The sequence below is a fragment of the Ambystoma mexicanum genome, chromosome 3q (assembly GCF_040938575.1).
Source record: "Ambystoma mexicanum isolate Mex_15411 chromosome 3q, UKY_AmexF1_1, whole genome shotgun sequence".
Lineage (NCBI taxonomy): Eukaryota > Metazoa > Chordata > Amphibia > Caudata > Ambystomatidae > Ambystoma > Ambystoma mexicanum.
Genome location: NC_090926.1, coordinates 903402181 through 903428821, shown reverse-complemented (window position 1 = coordinate 903428821; position 26641 = coordinate 903402181). Strand labels below are relative to the sequence as shown.

Below are 26641 nucleotides of genomic sequence, written 5' to 3'. Positions count from 1 at the left end.
GCCTTGTGCGCCATACATACTTCATTTCTCGCGAGCAGATGAGTCTCCTGGAGAAACACCACTGAGGCCCGGAGCTCAACTGAATAGAATGCTACTTCACCAGAGAGTTTCGACCCTGAACAATCAGGGTCACCATATTCACGTCAACCATTCTCTAGGGGTAAAAGTACCTTCCGTTGAACTCTAACGCTTCACTACTCCAGTTCCCCAGTACGATCTGAACCATACCATGAATCCGAACAAACTAAACTTCTCAATGCAACACCCCAAATCAACCCCAACCCTAGCATGTTACCACGTTGTAACCCCTGTATTTTTTCACAGCACATCTTGGTACCGTAGGGTTTCAATCTGTAGCCCTAACCCTCCTGGGGCTCGCCCTCTCATGACCAACTACGATCCCAAATCCCCCAACAGCCATTACAGCTAACTAAGAATCTAACCTCACCTTGGCTCCCTCTTCACCCTTTTACGCAAATCCCTCCCTTGTTGTATTCCCTCCCCTTTCCCGCCCCCTCAGTGTGGATCACTAACACACCTACAAATGGGCATTGTTCCTTCAAGTGGCATCAGTCAAACACAAACATGTCCCTCTTCTCCTAGAATAAGGACGCCCCTGTCATCATCCTTCTTTCGTGACGGTGCGCACTGGGCTCTTTTCTGCCTCCCCATCAGGCGAGGCCTCCTTTGATCAGGAAGCGTCTTCCTTTGCCATCATGTACGTCATTTCTTCCTCCCTCGTTATGTGGTACGCTTTGCCTCGGAATTCAAAACGAAGTCCACATCGAAAGGTTCATCTGTATCGAAAACCTTAATCTTGTGTCCAACTAGTGACTAAGCAAAGGCGTTTCCATCTCATCAAAGAAGCCTGTGCCACATCTTGAAACAGAGCAATGGGGGAGTAACAGAGTTTGATGGGTCCTTGCCTCGGTGCAGCTTTCACAATCCTTTCCTTTGTTTGAAAAAGGTGTACTCTCATAAGCACGTCCGGAGTAGGTTATTTTTCTGTTTGCAGGAGGTGTAAACCCTGTGTCTGATCCAAAATTATATCTTCACTGGCAGAGTCATTCAGCAAGTGTTGGAAAAGAGCCAGCACATAATCCTCCAGTTCCGGGTCTATCACCACTGCTGGTATCCTCCTAAGTCTGATGTTATTTCTTCTAGGCCTGTTTCCAGAGTCCTTAGACACGACCCATTCCATCGAGGGATTCCATTCATTTGGACAATTCGTCCTGCACATATCCCTGTTCACATAGAGTAGTTTCAGCCTCTTTCACTCTCTTTTGAACCGCCAGAATTTGCTTGGTCAGATTTGTGATAGATTTAGTTAAATTGACTGCACAGTCCTTTATCTCTTTCTTGATTTCAGCTAGCATTTCTTGGAGATCCGATCTTCTCGTAAGTGACTCCTCCATCTATAGGTGTGTGGTAGAGTTTTTAGGTGAGTGGACTTGCACCAGCATTTGTTGCGAGTGCTTCGGGAGCTCCTGCCCCTGCATCAAGGCCTTGTTGTCTACCGAGAGAGGGCCTTTTTGTTTACTAGGATGCTTAGCCATTCTGCTGCTTCTCAATAGGGTCATGCACCTCGCAGACCTGTGCAATCGCACTAAACCTGTTGCTTTATATTGAGAGACCACCCTTAAACTGGGGAATCCCTCCCACCCCCAATCAAGAAGCCCTACAACACTTGCTTACATTTTTTAGGGCTGGCCTTACTGAAGACTCATATAGAGCCGCATATATCACACACCACCTCACCCCCCGAGCCAACAACCAGACTGGGTACATAAAAATATATATTTGTTTTCATTATAAGATCAATGAATAATAACTTGTTCAATCACAACCACCACCTTCTTTGTGGCAGAAAACACAGCTTCAATTACAAAACACACTTTGTCTAAATTTACTTTTGTCTCACAAACATGGAACACAGGCTAAATAAACAGTCAAAACTCTTTCCCCATGAATCCAGTTGTAAATCGAATTTCAATAATGATATTATGGCACCCTGCTAGAACATAATCTTCAACACTACTGGCTAAGAGGTATAGTATCAAAACATAAGCACCACTTTCGTTTTGTGGAAACTAGTTCACCTTCAAGGCTTGCTTTATGGGGTTCCCTGCGCACTCAAAATGCTAGCAGTCCAAATCACAGATTTTTAAAAATGCATATGGCAAATAGGACTTCACCAGAATGTAGTTTAGGAATATAGACATGGCTAATTTAAAAACAAGGCATACATCACACGTTCTGTATAGGATAAATGAGGTCTCACCTTTGCAAAGCACTTTTCCCCCAGCCCCCAAAACCCAAGCATCAATGACATGCAGCACCATTCTGTTCAAAGGCCAGCTCTAGGGAGTGGGGACAGTTTAGAATTTCGCTCTGCAGACCACCACTCACTTAAAGGCCCATGTTGGGGAAGTTTGGAGAGTAAAATGGGGTTGATTATGAACTTTGGTTTTTTAGACCACCCTCACTTGTCCCAGGAGGATAGCTCAGTGGCAACATGCTCACAACGTACTCGCCTTGGAAGCAAGACGATGCGGAGCAACACAGGTTTGATCCCCGGTCCAAGCTTAGATGGGTATTAAGTGCATTATAAATAACCAATTACAATTACAAAAGTGTGTGTTGGGGAAGTTGGGCAGTTTAGAATGTTCATTTGTGGGACCCTGGGCACCCGTTTGTTAAATACAATGTTGAGTGGTGACAATTGGGAATTTCGTTTTTAAGATAAGAATGCCTTTTATTTAAAAGCAAGCTTTGGGAATCGGTTTCAGTGGGAAATGTTTGTTTTAAGGACAAGGATCTTTTGGTTTCAAAGGCAACATTTGGGTATGGTAACAATTATTATTTCTTTTTGGTGGCAAGTATATCTTTTGTTTAAAAACAAGTTTTGGTAAGGGTTCAGTTGGGAATTTTCATTTTAAGGAAGGGACCACCATTCTCATTAGGGAAGACAGGGCTGAACAGGAAGATCAAGGCACCCCAATTACATTGATTGACTATCTTCTATCTTCCCAATAGAAGAGAGGGTGAAAGTTATGAATTCTTCCAAGCTCTTCCCGCGTCAATCTTTTTGAGAATTAAATTAATATACAGTCAAATATACTAAGCGTCTACACAATTTCCCCTCATCCACTAATGGAACAGAACCCACTATGAAAGGGAATGGGTGAATGAAATAGAACCGCACGCTCTTAGGGAAATGCAGGATTCTAGACAACACTTCAGTCAAATTATATTCTACAGAAATTCTCCCTCTTTGGTTCCTGGGAAGCCTCGCAGCCAATGTATTCTAGTCTCCCCAGAAATAGACAGCTCCAGCCCTCTTCCAGTATTTACCCCAGAGGCAATTTCAGCAGATCTCTGTTGCAGCTCTCTCCTTTTGCAGGGTGCACAGCCTTTTTACTTTCTAGGCCCATCCACTGGACAGTGAACATTAGGTGGTGCTAACGTATGATCTCATAACCCGGATTGGATTTTTACATTTCTCTCCTCCACCCCAAGTCCAGCCTCTCTCGAAGGATGAGTTTAGGAGTCTAGAACAGAAATCTTGCAACTCCCATTTGAAATCCCCCCTTTTTTATGTCAACATTTTGGCAAAAAGTAGCTACATGGCAAAGGTTTGTAATTTACTAATAAATGCCACAATATATATATATATTGTCCACTTCAGCTAATCATGGAGGATTTGATAAAATGACAGCCGTGTATGCACAATGTAGCACAGGCGAGTGGCAATTTTTCGCCGTTTATACAAAAAGTATAATAGTTATAAACATGCAGTTTACTCAATAGATACCTAATTTTACCCTCCATCAGTTCGCTAATTCTTAAATTTGGGACATTTTCGGGGCAACCAGAAACACATTTTAGCTTGCTATTGCAATTCCTTAAGTCGCATGGAGATACATTTTATTTCACCAGAATAGTCTTGAAATTATCTTTAAAATGACATAAGAATGGATGCAGTGTGACTTATTGTTGCTGAGAAAATCACTAGTTATCATAGTCCCTCTCCTCCCTTCTCCTCTTTCTCTCTGATTATACCTGACAAGGTTTCCAGACAAGTCTGATCTATGAAAGTGTCATCCAAACAGGTGCTCCCATGCTCCTCCAGAACCATCCAGGGCCCCACTGACACCCTCGCTCCAGCCTTGGCTGATTTCTGCAAGCAATCAATCCCTTGCCACTGGAACTTTCCCCTCTCTCCTCAAGCACTGCATTGTGCACCCCATCTGTAAAGAACCTTCCACTGATCCTGCCTGCCTGGAAAACTATCACCTAATCTCTATCACTCCTTTCCTGGGCAAACTCCTGGAAAAGCTGCCTGTTTTCCAGCTTATCTCAACATTGAATCTGTTGGTTGTCTGCATGACCATCAGTCTGGCTTCAGAGCAACCAGAGGCATTGACACTGCTCTCCTGAATACCTGTGAAAACCTGCTCACTAATCTCAATTCAAGTCACCCTCATGTCCTCATACTCCTTGACCTTTCCTCTGCTTTTGACATGGTCAATCACGCCACCCTGATCAATCAACTCCCTGAGAACCTGGGTATCATGTATCAGGCCCTGGAGTGGTTTCCCTCCTTCCTCCTGGACCGACCCTCTGAGGTCCAACTTGGGTCCTTTTTCTCCACAACCTCTCTCTCCACATGTGATGTTCCCTATGGCTCTAACCTCTCACCCTGGCTCTTCAATGTCTACTTGGCCTCTTTGGCCCATCTTATTTCGACCTTCTCTTCCAACTTTCAGTGTTATGCAGGTGAAACTCAGCTCTCCTTCAGGCTCCCCTCAGCCTCCTCTCCTCTCTTGCTCATTCCTGTCTATCCATGATTCAGGATTAGTCTGCCTCCAATGATCTCTTGCTCAATGCCAGTAAGACGGAGATACTGCTCATTGGGACCCCTGCTCCCGCTTTCACTCTGGCCGCCCTCCTTGGGCCCTCTTCCTTCGCCTTCCTGTGAGGCGAAAATCTTGGTGTCTTCTTCAACTCCACTCTCTCCTTCTCCCTTCACATCACAGACCTTGCCAAAGAAGGCCCACTACCGGGATCCTCCTCAGAGGTATTCTTCCTTTTCTCACTTTCCTCCAGAGCCCTGGTTCTCTCTAGGCTGGACAACTGCACCAACCTCTTTCTTAATCTACCTTCCTCTTCTCTCCACCTTCGGCAACAAATCCAGAACAGGACTGCAAGACTCATCCTTGGCCTCAAGCCCAGGGATTGTGTCTCTGCAGCCCTGAAATCTCACCACTGGCTCACGGTGGCTGCAAGGATCATATTCAAGACCCTCTGTATCATCTACAAGACTTTCTGGGGCCAGAGCCTGCAATACATCCAACTCTCTCTTCCAAAACACCTTCCTTCTTGAGCCCTTCTTAGCAACCTCTAATTCTCTGAGGGTCAGACTCTTCTCCAGGCAGAGGGTAGGGGGGCCGATCTCTCTCCTCTGCAGGTGCCTCCCTCTGGAGTGGTCCCCCTAAACCCTCTCAAACTTGAGCCGGGCCATCTGAAGTTCCGTAAGCAGCTCAAGACCTTCCTATGTTCTCCCCTGCTGACCTAACTGTCTGCTGTGCTGACTGGTCATCTGGCTATTACCCTTAGAGTTTTACTGGGTACCATGCCACCCCATGGCCAGTCACCCCTACATTGCCCCCTGCCTTCTATGCACTTAGGGTCTGTAACTGTAACCCTACAGTCCCCTGCCTCTTACTTACCTGGCTGCACTTATTCAGGGCAATGCTGCCCTGATTGCACTTCCCACCTCTCCCACCTTGGCACTCCCCTTTTCCCGCCCCTCTGCTCTTTGCGTTTTCGCACTTGTACGATCTGAATTACACAAGGCCTAGTAAGATTGTTTGTTTTGTCCTCCCTCTGTCTTCCCTCCCTTCTCTTGTCGTACCTAGAAAAACTTGTGTACAGGCACTTTATAAATGACTCATCATATCATATCATATCATAGTCCATTTAAACTAATGGAAAATCTTCACATGTATGCAAATCTTAGTTCTCATTTATGCAGGCCAGTTTCCTTTCTTGGCAGAACCTCCTGGGCTGTGTTTTTAAGGCCAGCGTAAAATCCATTAGCATCTTTGTTGTCTGAGGTTGGTGGTCTGGGGAGATCTTTATCATACAGCAGACCATTCACCTCTGCCTTGTGATGCCGCAGGCCATGCTGACATCTGGAACTCGGACCTGTTATCTGGACCTGTTATTTGAATTTACCACAATTTTGATCTCAAAACCTTCTATTTTTTTGTCATTTTCCCATACTGGGCTGCTAGTCCCTTTATTTCACTTGTAAATAGCTGGTGTGCATGAGCTTTAAAGGGATCCCCATTCCAGACTAGAACACCAACAGGCCTGCAGTGGGGAATCATTTGTGAATTCTGTCCAACAACAAAACAATTGTCTGCCTCGGGCCTATGGAAAGAAAATAGCCTTTTATTTTCCATTTGTGCCGGTATTTTGCATGTGAGGCCTATTATCTATATTAATAAATTGCATCTTGTCAACACACACCCCATCTTTTCCCTGATATCTTTATTTTAGCAGGGGGACATTTATCTAATGTCTTGCTTTAAATACAGCAAAACACACATGCAAAGCTGTTTTAGTGTTTGAAAACCCTGCTTTTCATGTAGACAGAGCCTTTGATTTTCTTCTGCCAATGTGAATCGAAGGCTGATTTTCAGTTCAACCTTTCATTTTCTAATGAAAGATAGGCCTTTTGATTTCCAATGATTGCCCATTCATATAGCTCTTCCTTGTGTTACTTGCAGGAACACACACAGTCTGCATTAATAGGACCATTTTCAGTGTGGACTTTTTTTGGAGGCTGGGAGTTATTTTTCCAGTGGGCCTTTCAGTTATTTATTTGTATTTGTATTTTGTTTATTTGTAAAGCGCACCAGGCCCAAGGGCACCCGGGCGCATGATTTAGGTTACAGGTACGTTACACGGTATATACAGCAATATAACAAGGGGAGGGAATAAAGGCAATTATAATGATAAAGAATGAAGTTATGTTTGTTTGGGCCTTTGATTAAACCACACAAATTGCAATTCAGGGGTTAATTTTGCCTGGGGCCAATGCCGCAATTCCGTGCCAGCCCTTCGCATTGCACACTGACTGTACTAGCCTTACCGCCTGTTCTTGTGCAGCGTAATTTCCACTGCAAGGCTGTGTGAGTGGCCAGTTTTCGTATTTGTGGCTTATCTCCTCCTTCAGTCACACTCCAGTCCACCATGAAGCCACCAATCTGCTCCTCCGCCAGGTATGGGAGTACCACATAGTGCATCAGAGCCTAGGACCTTCAGGGAAGAGCATAAAGTTGAACAGAGCCCCCAATAGTTCACTGGAGACTGTAGAACTCCTTGGGTCGCTTGCTGGAGTAATGCCTTATCCAGCTTCACTGAATCTTACACTTTTCCCAGGATCATTCATGCCTCACCGGGCCCTGGTCTATCCCTTGCTGGGTCCTGGTCTATCACTCTCCCCCTCTTTAATCTCCTTCTGTGGGCAAGTCCAACCAACTCCAGTGGCCATCATCAGGCAGGTTTGGAAACATCGGGGACCCTCCAGGCCCGCTCCCATGCACATTTCTCCCTGGTCCTCTTTGCCACTTACCGCTTTATTCCATAGATACGGTCCCAGCTCGGGGAGGAAAGGGAGGGCAAAACTCGCCTCAAACACGCAGCAGTTCAAACACCAGAAGGCCGGCATGCGTGCCTGCTGTCAGCCGAAGGAAGGTTGATCTTTGGCAACAGGAGGGCAAGAGCAGGCAGGCGTGCCACATGGAAGGGTCCATCAGCCACCAATGAAATTCCAAGCACACTGCTGCAGCCATTATCACTAGCGCCACTCTTCCAACTGTAATCCGGGAGAAGCTTGTCACCCGAACCGGGCCGCCTTGCCACTGTGTAGCAAGCATGCCCGCCATCTTGGAGAGCACTCAGTGAAAGTTTTTCGGCCGCCTGTTCTCCGTTATTTAAGCTCCGATTTGGTTCTGGCTCAGAGGGATTTCTGTTGAGGAGTTCTGACCACAGCCCATCGAACTTGGGATCAGGTTGGCCACATATAAGGGGGTTGAGCACCTGTGTAGCAGGCTCTGGCTGCGGGACACACCGAACAGCATCCATCTCAGTCTTTGGCTGGCCACGCCCCCTTTTCTAAATACTTGTTAAGCAAACTATGAAAATGGTGTCATGATTTTAGCTGTGTTTCTTCATATGAGGTTAATCAAGTTCTATTCAGAATAATAAACATCCACCTATTGCGAGAAGGATATGTGCTTGATTTGAATAAGCATTGAGAAGTGAATTGCATTATTTAACTGTTCATTGAAACATAGGACCATGTTCGGCAGAATCATATGCAGTACCCTTTGGGAACACCACACACAATTAAGACTACAAGTGTAAGTACAAATTCACCTTTGGTACAAGCCTGTACTACACAGTAAAGTGGTAGCGATGGCTGAGCAGCCAGACTTATCTCAAGAGTAAAGTGAGCAGTATCAGAAGTTACACAAAGGACAGCAATTGCTATGGTTCAAACAAACACTGACTCAATGTTTCTGAGTAAAAGAATATACATTTATTTTCACATTAATTTGTAAAACAATTCACTAAGTAAAGCAGCAGAAAAATCACAATCTTAATATACTACACAACACCCAATCAATTCTGCTCAAAATGAAGGGTGAGCAAAATGGCACTCCAACAATTTAAAAAGGGAGGGAAAGACAAGGTTATACAAAATTAAGCAGCACCAACAAGTAAGTAGGCAGGGCAATATAGAAATGGCTTACTACAGTGAGGATTCAAATCAATAGGCCTGGGCCAATGTTAATGGTACAGAGTCTTTGCAGAAGATCACACAGTTCAGAGTAGTTTGCGGTTAAGTCTTTGCCAAGAGTTTAAAACAAAGTTGGTCAGAAGAAAAGTTACTTAAAAGAGTATAGAAGGAAAAGCCCTCAGATTGGCGAAAGATTTCAAACACTCACTACGGTCATACAGAACAAACAACCGGGTTTGAACAGTACCTTAGAAGAAGAAGAATGCTGTAGCTGAGGCAGAAGTTCCTGGCATATCCTGCAGGCTCACGGTTCCTGAAGCGACTGTCGAATGACACAAAGGAGGAAGACTTGAGGGTCCTGCACTGCCCAGGGAAGAAACCAGCAGCAGAGCAAAGCAACGAATAAAAGTTGCACCCCTTAAAACCCAAAAAGGGTCCGGTGTCATGAATTCCTGGATTTGCCCCTTTTGGACTGCTTGGAAGCCTGGTAATCGTCTTGCGCATCCATGTTTTCCCCCAACACGGCCGCCGCTGCCGAGATCGCTGTTGCAGCGGTTTAGTTTCCCTTCTTCACATCAGCAGATATGCACTGCGCTCATGTGAGCCGGCGCGTCTCAACGTTCGGTTGCGAGTCAGCCGTTGTCAGCACTTCTTCCGCGGTCTTCCCTTGTTTACCTTCCCGCTGTCTGCTTCCTATCCCCACTGTGTGCTTCCTGGTCCTTTCCTGCTTCTTCCCTTCCCTTAGGTTCTCAACGATTCTGCTTACCGCCGGAATCCTCACGCGGTTACGGTCATTCCTTCCTGGATTTCTCAGTCCTTCCTGGAACTTGCTCCGAGTCGGCCAACTAACCAATACCAACAGGGCAGTAGCCTCGGAGGTCAGCCGGCTCAGCTTTTAGGCTGGCAGGGTGGCGTCAGGGGAGACTCGCCTGTATCTCTGCGAATACCGGACCTCAAGAAAGAAGAAGAATCCTTCCCTCAAGAAGAAATCCTCTAAGGACAGACAGGTGATCCTGGACCCTGGGTCCCACTCGCATGACATCCGGCCATCCTGGCTATCCGGTTCACTGCAGCGGTGCACAGCATATTCGACCAGGGAAGGGAGGCCTTGCTTGGTGTTTGGCGAACTGGTTGGTCCCACCAGCTCAAAGGAAGAAGATTCCTTGCAGATCTTCTCTGTCGTCGAAGTTTAGGAGATTCGGACCCGCAGCAGGGCTTCACCGGGAGGTTCAGTCGTGGTAGTGGTCCTCTTCCTTCAGCTTCTCTTCGGTTCGCCCGATCTGGTGGCGACTCTGCCTTCCAAGTCCCAGAGACCTGCTTTTTATGCAGTTTTCCCGCATTCACACAGCCTGGCTGTCAATCACACAGCAGGGTGGCTGTTCTGGCAGGACAGTCACCTAGCCAATCAAACAAGAGTGTGACTTGGGTCTCCAAAGAAACCCTGTGCAGTGGGCCTTAAAGCCCTCCCTCCCATCCTGTCTACCTAGACTCTCAGGCGCCTAAGGAGGGCTTCTGTGCAGAAGCCCGCCAAAGGACGGCAAACAAAGGAACCAACCCTAGTTTGGCGCGCAGAGTAAAACACGAGAAAGACCTTTACAAAAATAAATGGTGAATAAACCTAGCCGGAACCAAATAAAAGTAAATGGGGTCCAGCAGATTAAAGTTCGAGGCTACTAACATAGCCTATAACAGTACCAAGGCTATTTTCATAGACCGCGGTAGGAAATATATGGTAGACACCACTGCCATCAGCCAAATGCTAAAGAAAGGGGAACAAAATAATGTTCCATGAGAGACAGACAAAAAGGGATAACTATTAACCCTTTCCAGTACTCTATGGAAGATAGTTTGTACTGGGTCTGTGAATTTAAAAAGACTAATAAAGTAAATGGCAACATTACATGTTCTGCGAGACAGTAGTCGGTCCCAGAAAATGGAGTTTAAAGTGGGAAGTCTCAAAAAAGACATTCCAGAAAGCTTTCTTTCGGCAATTGTCATAAAAGCGTAACACAAATATAAGACATATAACCTCACATAATTAAAACAGCCGACCTATAAAATTGCATATGACGCTTCAAAATTCCCCGGTCCAGAAATGTTTGGAGTATAATTCTTGTAACTATACTCCATTAACTGCAAAAACTGCAGTAGTTGGGTAGCAGCATTTAACTTCCTAAAAGGCATACAAGAACATTGACTGCCTGTCATTAACATAATTAATTCCACTAAAATTAATAAAACATTATAATAAATAGTGCATTTCCCATACAATGCCATTTAAGAATATATAACTAATGCAAGGTTTAGACTCAGTCATTTCCTTAACATGTGCCTACGTAGAATACGTATTACCAAAAGCAATGGTGTGTCACCTGCCATCTTCATTTCATAATTAATTATACCATAAAAACCATACACAGATAGATGGCATATTAGTAACAAGAGCAGGAACGTCATTTCACCAAAATGCCAGGGGTAGCGGAGGTGACATCACATGACATTTGACCTCTGATGACATCACGGGAAGTGATGTAATTTCGCCCCCACCCTGTAGTGACATCACGGAAAGTTATGTAAAACGACATTTACCCGCAGACTTAAGATGTGAAACAAATCTATCTACTTTCAAAAAAGCTATGAAACCTTTCTGTTCTCATAAATCTATGCCTCCTGGTCTTTCATATATATCTGATTTGTAATTTGCTTGGATAGCTGTTCTCCGCCCCTGTGATGACCACTTGCTTTGGCGCGTTAGAAATTTCACCCCTTGACAAAACAGGAAGTGGCATCACATAGCAAGTACACTATGAAAAATATGGTTAAGATATCACTATAATGTGATATACATTTCATACAAGAATGGATCACCATATGTATCCTTAATATCAGCGTGTATAGGCTCAAATTACCAAATTACTGTGAATGCAAGCAGACGTCCAATGCCAAATGATAATGATGTGTTATTATATAGCACTTACGCTTAAGGACTTTATATAGAACAAATATACATACAATATCACCCAACCTGTGTTGGCACTCATTTATCGACCTCAGAAGGATGAAAGGCTGAGTTGAGGTTTTTAAGAACAGACTAAATCAGTGACTCACCCCCTGAAGTGTGCCTGAAATAAACCTTACATGAGTCTAGCAATTATTGTATAGAATTCCAGAAAGACAAGTTATTTGTTATTACTATTTCTTATTTAGGGTAACTGCTCAAAGTGTTACATTTGTGGCACCCCCAGTTTTTCTTGAGAGGCCTGAACAAGAAAGCTGCCACTCCAAAAATAAAGAGCCACGTGGTGCTGGCTGCAGCCCAGGAGCTTACATTAAAAAAAAGATATATATAGATTTTTTTAAAAAATTTTTTCTTTTTTTAGGGATAGCAAGGGTGGCCACAGGGGTAGTAAGGAAGACCTCGGGGGTAGCAACTGCGACCCCTGGTGACTCCCAAATGACGTCCCTAAACAAAAGCTTCATACGTCGTGCAACAAAAGTGCTATGTGCAACAGATTAAATACATAAAGCGGCAATTGCCACTCATGCCAAACAATTATTCTCATCTGTAAGGAGAATGAGCACATTGTCTTCATCACTAGTGCCAAGGTAGCTTATGGTATGTGTACATATGTAGGGTAGAGCAGGCCATCGAGTCCAGACACTTTTAGGCACGCTTTCCTCGTACTAAGAGCAGGGGGCCCCATGAAATAAAAGGAATTATTGTTACAACACAGCTTGTTTCTTTTCCAAGAGGGTGGGAGTGAGATTGTAGTGTGCAAGACTATTAGACTGAGATGTCCTGTGTCTGTAAAAAGAGCCTAAAATAATTGTGTGTATCCCGTTTAAGGGGGGCTAAGCTTCCATTTCACTGAAAAAAGGGACCGCTCACCTAAGGCCATCATGAAACGGGACCAAAATGGGATTCAGGCTACGCTGGAAGGAAAACTAATACAAAGGTGTACATGTATTAAAAGATACTGACTTTACATTTGCAATTGACAACGCTTGTGAGGGATGAGTCATTTTATTATAGTCTCTTTTACTATATATTTGTAGCCCCGAGTATAGACATGAACCAGGTATTCACCATTTGCCAGCGATTGCCCTCGTATCACCATTTTGTTTGTACAATTGATCAGCAATCGTGAAGCTGTGGCTTGAAGAAGAAAAATGCTTTCACACCTCTACCTCTAGATGCTGGAAGCATGCATCATGCTCTCTGTCTCCCACAAGGTGCATGCACTCCACACTCATTTGGTATGTATCTATTAGTACGCAATGCATAATAAGTAAATTTTATAACGTGCTTAATACCAAAGGGGTTTCTAAGGGCGACACTGGCTTCGAACTTGAGTTCCTCTGGGCTTTCTTGCTTCGAACTTGAGTTCCTCTGGGCTCTCTTGCTTTCTAGAAGGACGCGTTGCCACTGAGCTATACTACCCGTGTCAAAGCTTACTTTGCAAGCAGAAGGTTAGATCAGAATAGATTTTTTGGAATGCAGAGCATAGCCCAGTCAGTCACCTCAGCACTCTACCATGTATGCCACAAAAGTTGTCAACTGATGGCTCCGCCAGCAGTAAGAACCAACTAAAAAGGAGGCATACTCATGAGGACGAGGGACTTGAATAGCAACAAAACCACAATAAACACAATGCCACAACTATAAAGACGCAAAAGAACAGACCAATTTCGGTCATGACCTGAAAGCAGGAAAATGTAACCTGGGAAGGGCGGTGGAAGCTGGTTTTAGAGGAATATGGGAACTAGCACAACAATGCTCATTATAAGTGTTACCATACTCTAGCCAATGCTTAGAAACCTATGTCTATGCATTACACATGTAGAATGCAAGCAAACAAGCATTGCAAACAATAAGGTATGACAGTGCATCATACATTCTCAAATAATTGCCTTGACACAGCAACCCCAAAAGGCTCCACTTGGGTGCTATCAGCTAGTCAAAGAATATCGTTGCACTGATTTCCCAAAGTAATCAGGCCCAAAACCGTAACGTCAAAGAGCATGAAACTGTTATCGAAGGGTGACATGGCTCTAAAATGGTTTAGTGTCCATATATGCTTTAATATCTCAATCTATCTGAAGGGGGTAAGTGGAGCCCCTCCTCACGATCTAGCTCTATTAACATTGGACTGGTGTCTATCTCTAAACATTTGCCTTCGCCATCTTGTGTGAGTGGCTCTGCTGTATGACCTGCCTCGGTTCTTCACCTTTACTGGGTGCCTTGTTTGCCTTGAGACTTTACTACCCCATGAGCTTCTTGGTGCAGATCTTGCTTCGGCACCATGTGATTTCCCTGAGTACTTAGAACCTGAAGACGACCATGCCCCACCTCGAAATGTCAACCATGCGGACCCTGCCCTGTGCAAGGCGAATGGGTGGGATTGGCCAGATTTCACTATCGCCAGTACCCCCCAGACTGGTATGACGACCTCGGGCAAAAACTTCAGCCCACCAACTGTTGTGGGGCTGGAGCCAATTCTGAGTGTACAAACACACTTTCACAAATAGAAGTGAACCATGAGGGCTTTTCTTCATAGCAAAAATTGCAAACTAAATCACTTCTAGTGTCACCCAATGTCAGCAGATCAAGCACAGTGAGATTAAATGATTTGCCCAGGATCACACATTTTGTTAACGTGGTGAAATCCGTATTTGAACCCAGGCTGTGATTTAAGAACTTGACTACATATCCTCCAGTGATAGGTCACAAACATATTTCTTAAGGTTTGGGTTTCCAAAAACAAAATAGATCATTTTTTTATGACTGCCTTAAAAAGTACACAAATCAGGTAAGACACCAACCTGGCATTACATACATTGTTATAGAAATAGGTCGAGCAAAAATACATGTATAGCTTAATTTTCACCAACTTGAATGCACAATTGCAGTAGCAGCCTGCAAATGAATGTGTACCTAAAAAAAAAAAAAAAAAAAAAAAAAAATCATTTGGTTTTAAAAAAGGTATTCACAGTGAAGGAGAATTCAGTATAAGGTAATCTACTGGAGTCATTATTTTACACAGGATGCAGCATTATACTCCTCTCCCATTTATTATCAACCATCAATTGCACCATTTAATGATCAACAGTCCTTACCCAGGCGCCCCTGTGTCTGGATCATCAACCTCTAATCGGTTTATTCAAGTGAGGCTGACAGAAAGCTGAAACTGGGGGTGCTGGTGGAGCATACTTTCTTATCTAAGTAGCTGTATTTTTATTGTTTACCTGTTCATTCATCTATTGAAGTTGTGACTGTGTATAAGTGGGCAGATTTGGCAAGCACCTGTCCACCCTGCATCACAAATATTCTCCCCTTTTACTCCTTTCTCACCTGCTTCCATTTTCTCCCATACCTCTGTTGTTTTGCACTCCTTTTTTCCTTACTAGCAATTTCCTCTCTACTGTCTCACTATTTACTGTTCTTTTTTAACACTATGGGCCTCATTACACGGACGGCGGTAACCATGGCACTATTAGCGCCATGGTTGCCGCCGGAATTTTACCGAGTCCGCCATGGTGAATGGTGGAATTACCGCCCTATTGCAAGGTGTTTGGGGGCGGTAATTCCCCATTCACCATGGCACTTCCCCATCCCCATTTTTGCCCCCATAGGGCTCAATGGGAATGGGGAAGGCGGTAATTACGGTACTGAAAATTGCGGTATCATAATTACCTCCAAGGTCCCATTTCGGGTCCCGTCCTTAACGGCTGGTAAAACCAGCTGTTAAGGAAGGGTCCCACAAAGGGACCTCGTAGTAAGGCGGTAAGGGTTTACCGGCACTGGTACCCTTACCGGTACCGGTAAACCCTTACCGCCATCGGTGTAATGAGGCCCAATGTTATCCTCTGTTCTTGTCCCATTCACTTAATCCTCCTCTCACCTTTTCTCTCTCCATTTTTGACGAAGGTTCTTTCTCATTTTGCTGCCTTTCGCATTCTCACGTGCCTTCTTTCACTCAATGTTCCCCTCCTTCGTTTACCCACAACACACCAGTTGCCTTTACATTGCTGTCCCTCCACTGCTCATCCCTCACTCACTTGCCTCCCTTCTCTCCCTTTTTCCTGCCATTCCTCACTCTTCATTTCCCCCTGACTCTTTCGAACCCCATTATTCCCCATTCTCCTTACACTCCTGAGCCCTCTGCTCTCTATTCCCCCGCCCTTTAAGCCTCTCCACCCTGCATTTCCCCTCACGCTTGTGCCTTAACTACTGCCCCATTCCCCTGCCCTCATTCATTCTCTGTACCCATTCACCCTTTTACCCTCAGCTGGCTCCGTTCAATTACTTTATCTCCTCTCTTCCCACACTGTCAATCTCTCGCTCATGCTTCTGCCCTCCTTCATTCTCCACTCTCCAGTCCTATCAGTTTGCACGTTACCTGCCCCATCTCTTCCTCAATATCCTGACCTTATTCCCTCTCCATTTCCATTCCCTGCCCTGCAGCAGGCCCTTGTGAATCTGGAGGAGATATGGAGTTGGTGGGTTGGAGTTAAGGGGTCTCTCAAGTGCCACAAGCAGCACTCCCAAAAAGGTGACCCATGGTATGTTTTGAGATTGAAAGATGAACTCCTTTAAGTTTGTGATGCTCAATAACATTTCAAGTGTGTGGGTTAAGAACACCGGGGACATGCACAACATGGTGCTGCCTGCTGTAGGAATTCTCCCGGGATATCACCTCCTATAATGTCCCTCCCTATTGCCTTGAACCAGGGTTGATCTTTCAATATTACCACCATTACCTGGCGAGGAGACCCAGATGTCTCAAGCTAGAGTCAGATCCCCCAACACAGAAAACTGTATAAAACACAACTTTAAAAAAGTAGCTTTTGTCCTTAAAGTTCATCCTTGTGCAACTCTGCCCACTCTGGGCTCCAGCGTCATGACACGCTCACCTGGGGCCCTTTGCCTTAAATCTGCCACTGCTTTTACTATCCGACTAGTCTCTGCGTTTACCCCGGAGACACAGGGGGGATTCCAAAGTAATGAGGGGAAGTGATTCAAGGCTGCAAACTGGCTTCACTCGAGGGTGTGACTCGCAGGTTATAGACAATTAAAGGTGACGGCAGCATCGAAAGCTACTTTTCAATCTGGGAAACTGTGTCTCTCCTTGAACGATGATGGCCCCCCGGCTTTTGTTCTGCCAGAAGACCGCCATTACTGATTGTTAATAACATTAACATTACAGGATGCCTGGCCTGCAGAGGATCACAGCAATACAGGAGCTGACTGGAGGCATGGCAGAGGATCACAACATTACAGGAGCTGACGGGAGGCCTGAATGGTCACAACATTGGAGGAGCTGACGGGAGGCCTGGACGGTAGAGTATCACAACATTACAGGAGCTGACTGGAGGCATGGCAGAGGATCACAACATTACAGTAGCTGACGGGAGGCCTGAATAGTCACAACATTACTGCAGCTGATGGGAGGTCTGGACAGTAGAGGATCGTAACATTACAGGAGCTGAGGTGGGGGGGGGGCATGAACGGCAGATGATCACAACATTACAGGAGCTGACGGGATGGTTGAACGACAGAGGTTCACAACAGGAAAGCAGTGCACATGAAAACCCTTGGATTTAAAGGGGAATGTTTTGGAGGCTTGAATACATAAACCTGTTTTTTTTAAATAGTTTTGATTTGCAAATAGTTTACAATGTATTTTACTTGTATGCATTGATGGGTATTTGGTGTGTTTTGTAGAAAAATTATGCAATTAGACCTTTGGCAACATGTGTAGTGCTATTCTTGCTTGTATGCTAGCTGCTGTTTATCTGGCCATTGGGAATGGGTGCAAATGTTGGGAACCTTAGAAGTGCAATGGGGCCAGAGGAGTCTAATCGTAGACATTATACCAAGAATTGGGTATATAGCACCCAACAAGCGTTTGAAGTTTTTTTTTTTAACATGTCGGCGGGGCAGTTGGGTCGTGTCTCGAATAGCTGTGGTCGTGGCATTGCGTGGCATTCATCTCAGGGTTTTTGATTTTGAAATGTAGGCAGGTATGGGCCTAGCAATCACCTGGAGAGGTCAGAATACACTGCCACAAGGTTCCCCTTAATTCTTTTTCCAATTCAGTGCATACCGAAATTCAAGTGGGCACATAAAAGGTTTCACGAAAAGTACTTGGGATTTAATTGCGGAATATTATTATTAAAATAGCAGACCACGTAGCTAACGTCTACTTCCTCGTCAAAGTTAAGAAAAGGCTGGTTTAATGAGATGCCATCTGCTTACCTCCACCAGCGCGGGCAAAGTTTAGGAAAGCAGAGCCGCAGAGTAGAGCTAGGACCCACATCACGGCCGGCCGTCGATGCTTCACCTTCTGAGAGGAAACCGATCCACCCTCCAAGAACAGATCGACAACATAGCGGGGAGATCCCCATTGGACACCCCCACCTCCTTAGGTCAGAATAATAGTACATTGAAATGAATACACAGACAACTTTTTTAAAGTTCTTTGGAAAACACAAGGTCACAGTTTATTTGGAGCAAGACAACTTGGGACGGTCCCAGCCACATCACAAAAAACAGTCAGATACGGGTGAACCATGTCACCTCTTTAGCCACTGGCCAAACAGTCAGATACGGGTGAACCATGTCACCTCTTTAGCCACTGGCCAAACTGACAAAAACTGCTGGCTATTCCAGCTACACTGGTACTACCAGCAGGACACTCAGGGGCACTGACCAGGAGATTGTTGGCCTAAAGGCCTAAGTAAGGGAGTCAGTGCCCGTCGAGGGATCGGCTCGAGCCCGGCCAATCCCGAGCCGCTGCAGCTGCAGCGTGAAGTCCCTCATTGGCTAGGACCGCCCCGATACTCCGCCTGTAACAAGAGAAGAGAATTAGGAACAACTCATACAACACACTAAACTTATCTTATCACTAATTAACTCTGTTCACCTTATCACTCCTATTGATGATGCGAAAGCCTCACCCTGATCCTACTCTACCACCGGTCTGCACGTATTAACTCCCAGTTACTACCAGTAGGACACTGTCCCATATATGCCACTGGCACAAGCTGACAACGCTTCTGGTTACTACCAGGAGAACACTGATTACTACCAGTAGGACACTGTCCCATATATGCCACTGGCACAGGCTGACAGCGCTTTTGGTTACACTCCAAATCTTACCGACCTTCGACTTGTTTGCCCCAAGACTTTACTATCAGGCGTGGGTGGGTGGGGATTAACACTAGGCGGGAGCTGCAGGGCAAAAGACTGATGGCCTGCCGCTCCCGCCCTTATAAGTGTCCCCGGGGAGATCTGACCGGAAGCCAGGTCCCCGGGGACACCTCTTCCGCCTCGCTGAGGTGGGAGGAAGAGGAGAGGCATGCCCAGCAACCGGAAGGGGGTGGCCAGAGGGGACAGCCCGCTATGTAGGCTGTCCCTCTAGTGCCCCCTGCGGGGGCCGGTCAGCCTCTTAGCGGGGAGATCCCCATTGGACACCCCCACCTCCTTAGGTCAGAATAATAGTACATTGAAATGAATACACAGACAACTTTTTTAAAGTTCTTTGGAAAACACAAGGTCACAGTTTATTTGGAGCAAGACAACTTGGGACGGTCCCAGCCACATCACAAAAAACAGTCAGATACGGGTGAACCATGTCACCTCTTTAGCCACTGGCCAAACAGTCAGATACGGGTGAACCATGTCACCTCTTTAGCCACTGGCCAAACTGACAAAAACTGCTGGCTATTCCAGCTACACTGGTACTACCAGCAGGACACTCAGGGGCACTGACCAGGAGATTGTTGGCCTAAAGGCCTAAGTAAGGGAGTCAGTGCCCGTCGAGGGATCGGCTCGAGCCCGGCCAATCCCGAGCCGCTGCAGCTGCAGCGTGAAGTCCCTCATTGGCTAGGACCGCCCCGATACTCCGCCACGCTTTGATGGTGGCTCCCGCTGCCATCAATGCCCCCAAACCTTAGGACCTTACTTCTCCTTAAAACTTTCCTAAAATCTACATTGTTACCATATTCACCATTGGTTCACTGCAACCAGCCCTCCTTAGCTCACCAGGCGGCTACTACCAGGAGAACACTGGTTACTACCAGTAGGACACTGTCCCATATTTGCCACTGGCACAAGCTGACAACGCTTCTGGGTACTACCCGGAGAACACTGGTTACTACTAGTAGGACACTGTCCCATATATGCCACTGGCATAGACTGACAACGCTTTTGGTTACACTCAAAATCTTACCGACCTTTGATTTGTTTGCCCCAAGACTTTACTATCAGGCGTGGGTGGGTGGGGATTCACACCAGGTAACTCGTGCGCCACGTCACCTGTATTTGTGTGGGCAAACGTCCGCGACCTAACTTGGAGTCCCCAGCGAATAGCAGGCAGCAAGGAATGCCACCCCATTCCAGGAGTGCCGGCCACACACACCCTCGGTACCCTTGAATCCCAGGTTGTGGCCGATCGTCCATCGCTTACTTTTTTTTTTTTTTTTTTTTTTTTTTTTACACGTGTCACAAATGAGTGGCCGATCAACCACACTGCGTCATCTGCGGGGAAAAAGCATACCGCACCATAAGTTTTTTGATCCCCCAGGATCCAACCCGCCCAACTACCCAGCCCGGCCCTTGAGTGCTCATGGTATCTAGTATTCTTCTGGGAATGCACTGTACTGGGGGCGGACATACAATCGATAACTGCCCGACTCCCACCTCCCCACCTTCATGATCGCCCGTGGAGACATGCCCTGCTGAAAGGCAGTGGTAGCTGCGCCTATCCTGAAACTATGGGTAGACCACCCCTCCCCCTGAATTCCCAAGGCCTTCAAGGCCATTGTCAGCACCTTGCGAAATTGAAATACAGAGAGGGGGGAAGTGTCGACGTGGGTTAGCAGGGGGCCAGCGCTTGTAGTTCTTATTTGTATAACCTCTAGAAAAAGTGCACAGGGCAGCAATACGCCAGGGGGGGGGCCCCATGTAGGCATATGTGAAAACCTTTTCCTTGCTGATCCGTCTTGCTTTTCCTCAACCATATACTGACCCCTCCACCTGAGTCTTTGTGGAACAGGGATACATCACCCAAAGCAATGTCCCCCCCCAGATGTGTCTTTTTTGGATGCAGAAACTAGCTCACTAATCCTAAAGGCCCCAAAAAAGGCCCATCAAACGCCAACCTGAATAGAGCCGTTTCGTATTCGCCGAAGCATATGCTAGGTAATATGGCCAACAACCTCACCATTAACCCAAAGTCAATTGGTTTGCGCACGTCCTCAGACCTTGGCTCCGAACGGGCCCAGCCTTTCCATGCCGAGCGCACACAAAACCCCTTTGTGGGATCACCCCTCACCTCCAACTTGGAGTGGAAGGCAACCGCCGCCAGGTGCGACGCCGCCCAACTCTTTGACAATCCTTCTGAGTGCGCCCAAACCACTAAAGTGTGTACCTGTTCCTCCGCGGTCTGTTTTTCACACTGTAGATAAGAAATCACCTCTTGAACTTACCATACCTTGCTGGTATCTGCATCTTAATCCGGGCATGAGTGAGCGCTCACTCAACTCTGCGAGTGCCCTGTCCACACCACCAACTGCCTCCATTCCTTTTTGAACTGTGCTCCCTCAAGCTTGCCCTCCGGGTGGGCATTCCGGAACTTGGACCACTGAAAGCGAGAAAGAGCGTCAGCAGCAACATTTGCAGTGCCCGGCACATGTCGAGCCCTAAATTCAATGTTATGATATAAACATACTTCCACTAGTTTTCTGAGCAAGCTCAACATTGCTGGGCAAGAAGCAGACTGTAAGTTAATGGCCTGGACTACTGCATTGTTGTCGGACCAAACCGAAACCTCTTGTGAATCCTAGGCCACAACAACAATGCGACTACAATGGGGAACATCTCCAGGACCATTATGTTTTTTGTTCTGCCCTTCTTGCAACTCCCTTTATGAGCCCCTAACACCATCATTGTTTAATCCCACCAGCCGACCAGTAAGGCGACCAGCCTGCCTGAACTACATTGTTCAGCCATAATACCTGGCAGCTTGGCCACCAGCCAAAGTGAATCGTAAACCCCTTGAATTTACAAAGACCAAGAGGACGCCGAACCTAAAAATGGTGTCCTAGGCGACAGGCTGCTGACTGGTCCCTTTTCTTCTAACAAAACAATCGCTTCATGAACATCAACAGTGACTGCCGCACAAGGTTGTGAACCTCGGTGCTGCACCAAATGGTCCCGAAAAATCTGTGCCGCACCATTAACCACTGTGGCTGCACCCTCAAAATAAATTAATTTAGCATTTTATATAGCGTTACAAACCCTCCGGTATCTGAGCGCTGCTTATTATTGCCCAGCGTGTGGTGCTCATTTATCGACCTCGGAAGGATAAAAAGGATGAGTTTGTCCCTGCCGGGATCCATTGTCTTTCAGCCTTGAAGCCTGAAACCGTATTATCCCACAAAAGGTTCCTAATCTTTGACCTTAAACTTATGCTTTATGGCGGCAGCTCTGAGATCCATTCGTTCCACCTTACATTATAAATTCCACTTCCATCTCTTTTGAAAGCTGGGGCTACGGCCGAAAGTAAACGAAGGAAAGTAAAAACGAAGGAAGGAAACATAAGCTAACTTGCCCCACCTATGCCCATGCGGCAAACCTTTCCAGTATCCACCCCACATCAATGGCAGTTAGAGCCCCACCGATCGATGCAGCCTTACCCGGGGAGCAGGGAACCACGGGGCAACATGGTAAACTTATGCCTGACAGACGGCATTGTCTGGGTGGCGGGGTGGCATAGTTAGCAATACAGCGTACTCACGACCCGACAAGGAAATTGCGCTGAAATATGAGACATTGCCCAAGTAAAGCCACACTTAGGACACCAGTCTAACATGCTTGGGAATTGCACTCCCTTCTGCGGTGCTCGGGACAATGTGCCTGTAATGAGCGACTAAGACACCTTTGCATGGCACTCCAAAGCAGTAACACACAATCGTCCATGCAATGACGGTTTTTTATTTGAACCCAGTGTCTCTGACCGATGCAGCATGAGGGCATAACACCAACCATTCACCCTTGCGGCGTGGTTGAAATATACCGATGCACGGTGCTTGTCCCATTGTTGAAAGAGGGTAGTGGGCATACATAGCAATGCAGCGCCACACACTAGTTAATATTCCGCAATCGCGGCCAGACAAGGAAAGTGGCTGAATTATATGGCACACTGATATAAAGCCACACATAACCAAACATGTGCTAAACGCGAGGCCTCGTTTATACCTCCCCCAACCAAAGGTGGTCCTTATTCATCCACCTCGTGAGGGTGAAAGGCAGCCTCGGACTTGCTCGGGTTTCAAATCTGCGACCTGTAGAGAATCTACAGGTCGCCTCAGCAAGCGCTGCACCCACTGAGCTTCCCTTCTGGCTTGCATCATCGTGTAATCCCAGTTAACGCCCCCACCCTGTTTTCATCACTCGAAACAGATGGACCAATAACATACGCCAAATAAATGAATCCACTCTAAAAACTCTTTATCCTTCACAATGGCGCGGAATAATAAACGCATGCCAAACCCACCGACATGTCCCACGGCGAGCGGTACAAGTGGCGCGGCAGCCAAAAAAAAGATAAAATGTCAGATAAACCATAACGCCCATTTCATTGCACGTGGCACGGCGGCCCCGTGGTGCCTAAACATTGAAAATTGCACCACATCTTACCACCCCTAAAGGTACAGGTTTGCACCGCGGCTGTACAGCAATCATTAACGAACGATCGTAGATTCAACACACACTCAGCATCCCATGACACGTGGCGCGGAGGCAGCGCCAACAGTTTGAAATATGTACGCACCTAAACATTCAAATAAGCTCCACGGCCTACAACCAAAACAGACGGGTTTGCACCGCAATAATTACCAGTGGCACGGCGGCCCCAACTATCGTATGTTATATAAACTACAACCCGCATTTTATTAAAAGTGGCGCGTCGGCCACAACTATCGTATGACCAACTACAACCAACCACCAGCATTTCCTTGCACGTGGCGCGGCGGCCTCTTAAACATATATATGCGTGCCAGAATATTAAAATCTCGCTAAAGAAACGTGCGTACGACTGGCGCGGCGGCCCAACAGCTATCGTACAATATGAAAAATTATGATCTTTTTAAAATGCCCCTTAGGTTCCGGACATTGGATCACGGGTCTCCCGGCATTACAAGCCCAAGCCCTTACCGCTTGAGCCACTGGCGGCTTTGCTAACGAACCGAACTCAGGATCTCCTGTTTACTAGACAGGCGAGACAATTGGCGCTTGTAAAGGCTACAAACCCCCCTGTACAGAGCGCTGCGGTTTGGTTCGAACCCCCAACCAATTTAGATAATAATTTCGCACTTCTATGGTGCTGTGAACCCTCGGATCTTTCTGCGCTGTCCCACCACTACCCACGGTGTGTGGCGCTCCTCCATCGAGCCCGGAAGGACAAATGGCTGCCCCGCCGGGATCGGAACCCACGTCAGCAGACTCTGGCATGGATGTCAAAGCATTGCTCTACTCGCTGTGCCACTCGTCAGGTTAGATACTAATATTTTTGGGACTATTATAGTGCTATGAACCTTCTGGGTATCGGAGGATGCAAAAGTTTGAGTTTGGCCCGCCGGGATGCAAAAGTCTGAAAAGCTACTTCAAACACCAGAAATTCTTTGTTCACGAAATTAAACGCGGCACAGCGCCTTATATAAAAAGAGCCGGTCATGTAAGGCATCATTACTACCCTGATGCACGGCGGCCCTGTTAACATCCCAGCAGTTCGAAGGCCATCCTATAAACAGAAACCACATAAAAATCGGCCTTGAAATAAACGCGGCACAAACGCATGAGGCACACAAATGCGGCACGGCGGCCAATAAAGACAGAACATGCCTTAAACCGAAGAGCTAACCACTGGGCTACGGAGATCCTATCCGTTAAATCTTCCCCAGTGGATACACGAGGCCCGGTGGCCCTGATAAATGCATGCGGCGCTGATACAAACATAAAATGCGGCGCGCCATTATATAATCAGAACAACGCGGCACAAAAACATAAAATGCGGAACATAATAATCGGCAATACATCCCCTGGAGATAGCAGACAGGGGATTAGAACTCAGGTCCTCAGCACTCAAAAACCAAGGACTTACCACCTGAGCCACTGGAGGCTTTAGTACCCGAGGCACATAACTGCAGCACATCACTGCGGCACGGTGGCCATAATACAAACTACTTCAACAGACCCGATACGTGTGGCTCTTGAATATAAACGCGGCACAGCGCCTTAATAATACAAAGAGCCGGCCATGTAAGGCATCTTCATTACCCTGCTGCACGGCGGCCCTGTTAACATCCCCCGTTTCGAAAGCCATCCCATAACATGCCCCAAAACTTTCTTTTAGATAAAACCTTTCCTGGTGGCACATGAGGCACGGCGGCCCTGATACATGCACGCGGCGCTAATATTCACTGCGGCCATGATACAAACATAAACAGCGGCGCGCCATAATAAAAACGAACGTGCCCAGGAGACTCCGCACCTTGCATTAGAACTCAGGTCTCCAGCATAACACGTCCAAGCTCTTACCACTTGAGCCACTGGTGGCTGTGCTAAACAAACATAAAATTGGGAACATATAAATCTGCTTTCCGTACACGCGGCACAGAACTGCAGGACGATGGCCCTAATGCAGACCGAACCCTCCATAAAAATGCCTTCGTGGTAAAAAATCATTACGAACACACGAGGCACGGAGGCCCTGATATTAACTGCGGCCCTAGTACAAACCAAAACGCCACAAATTCGTTTGTGGTAAAAATTCCTTTGTGTACCCACGAGGCACGGCGGCCCTGGAATTAATTAATTTAAAAATCAGGGGACAGACGCGAACCGGCGACCCTTTCCATACCAGCTACAACAATTACAGCCTGTGCCACGCGATCGGCTATGCAGCACTCGGCGGCCCTGAATTACCTAAGGCAACACGGTTGACCTCCCCAGTTCGGCGCGTCCCCACCACGCAATCCATAATTTAAAAACAAAAGGAGATTGTGAAGGGGGGGATGAATGACGGTCGGCCCCAGCGCTGAACGGCGTATGCATCAGCAGATACTGCATTCCTCGGGTCCGCTCCAGCTGGCGCGGCGGCCAGCGAGCAGACCCTTCTCCCCTCCCCCCGATACTTACCAACTCCGTTGATTAACACTAGGCGGGAGCTGCAGGGCAAAAGGCTGATGGCCTGCCGCTCCCGCCCTTATAAGTGTCCCCGGGGAGATCTGACCGGAAGCCAGGTCCCCGGGGACACCTCTTCCGCCTCGCTGAGGTGGGAGGAAGAGGAGAGGCATGCCCAGCAACCGGAAGGGGGTGGCCAGAGGGGACAGCCCGCTATGTAGGCTGTCCCTCTAGTGCCCCCTGCGGGGGCCGGTCAGCCTCTCATACTTTACCCATTAACTCACTGCCTGTGAACCAATGCAACAGATGATCACAGCGTAAACAAAGGCGCAGCTGGAAAGCATCAGGGGGCTTGAGTCACGTGCTGTCCGGGAAAGGGAGTCCAGGCATCTGTTTGGGAAAGCAATCAGAATGGTTTCCACAGGCCAGAGTCTCTCCTGTCCCTTTGCATACGTTACATTGAATATAAGCGGTGCCTTGGTCGGCCCTAGCCCCCGGGCCCGGACCACCAGCCAACACTGAGTTTTGGTGAATTTATCATTTTATTCCCACAGCCCAACATTTCGGGGGTGGGGGCTGAAGCGCGGTCAGCTCAATGATGTAGCGCCACGACTGCCCACACTTGCTTTAAACCACAG

At 46.9% G+C, this 26641-nt stretch overlaps 1 protein-coding gene across 2 annotated transcripts in view; it reads right to left on the bottom strand.

The window, feature by feature from the left end:
• The window catches only part of APOH (apolipoprotein H), a 323894-nt gene extending 297730 nt beyond the window's left edge, over positions 1–26164 (bottom strand). Inside the window, exons 1-3 of one of the 2 annotated variants that reach the window (XM_069655051.1) lie at positions 26019–26164; positions 21308–21462; positions 18075–18664 (exon numbers count right to left, since the gene is read on the bottom strand). In XM_069655051.1, the coding sequence (XP_069511152.1) occupies positions 18075–18135 (61 nt within the window). In that variant the 5' untranslated portion in view covers positions 18136–18664; positions 21308–21462; positions 26019–26164. The remainder of the gene's footprint in view (positions 1–18074; positions 18665–21307; positions 21463–26018) is intronic. The other variant, XM_069655052.1, reaches the window with a different exon arrangement.
• Between the last annotated feature and the right edge of the window lie 477 nt (positions 26165–26641).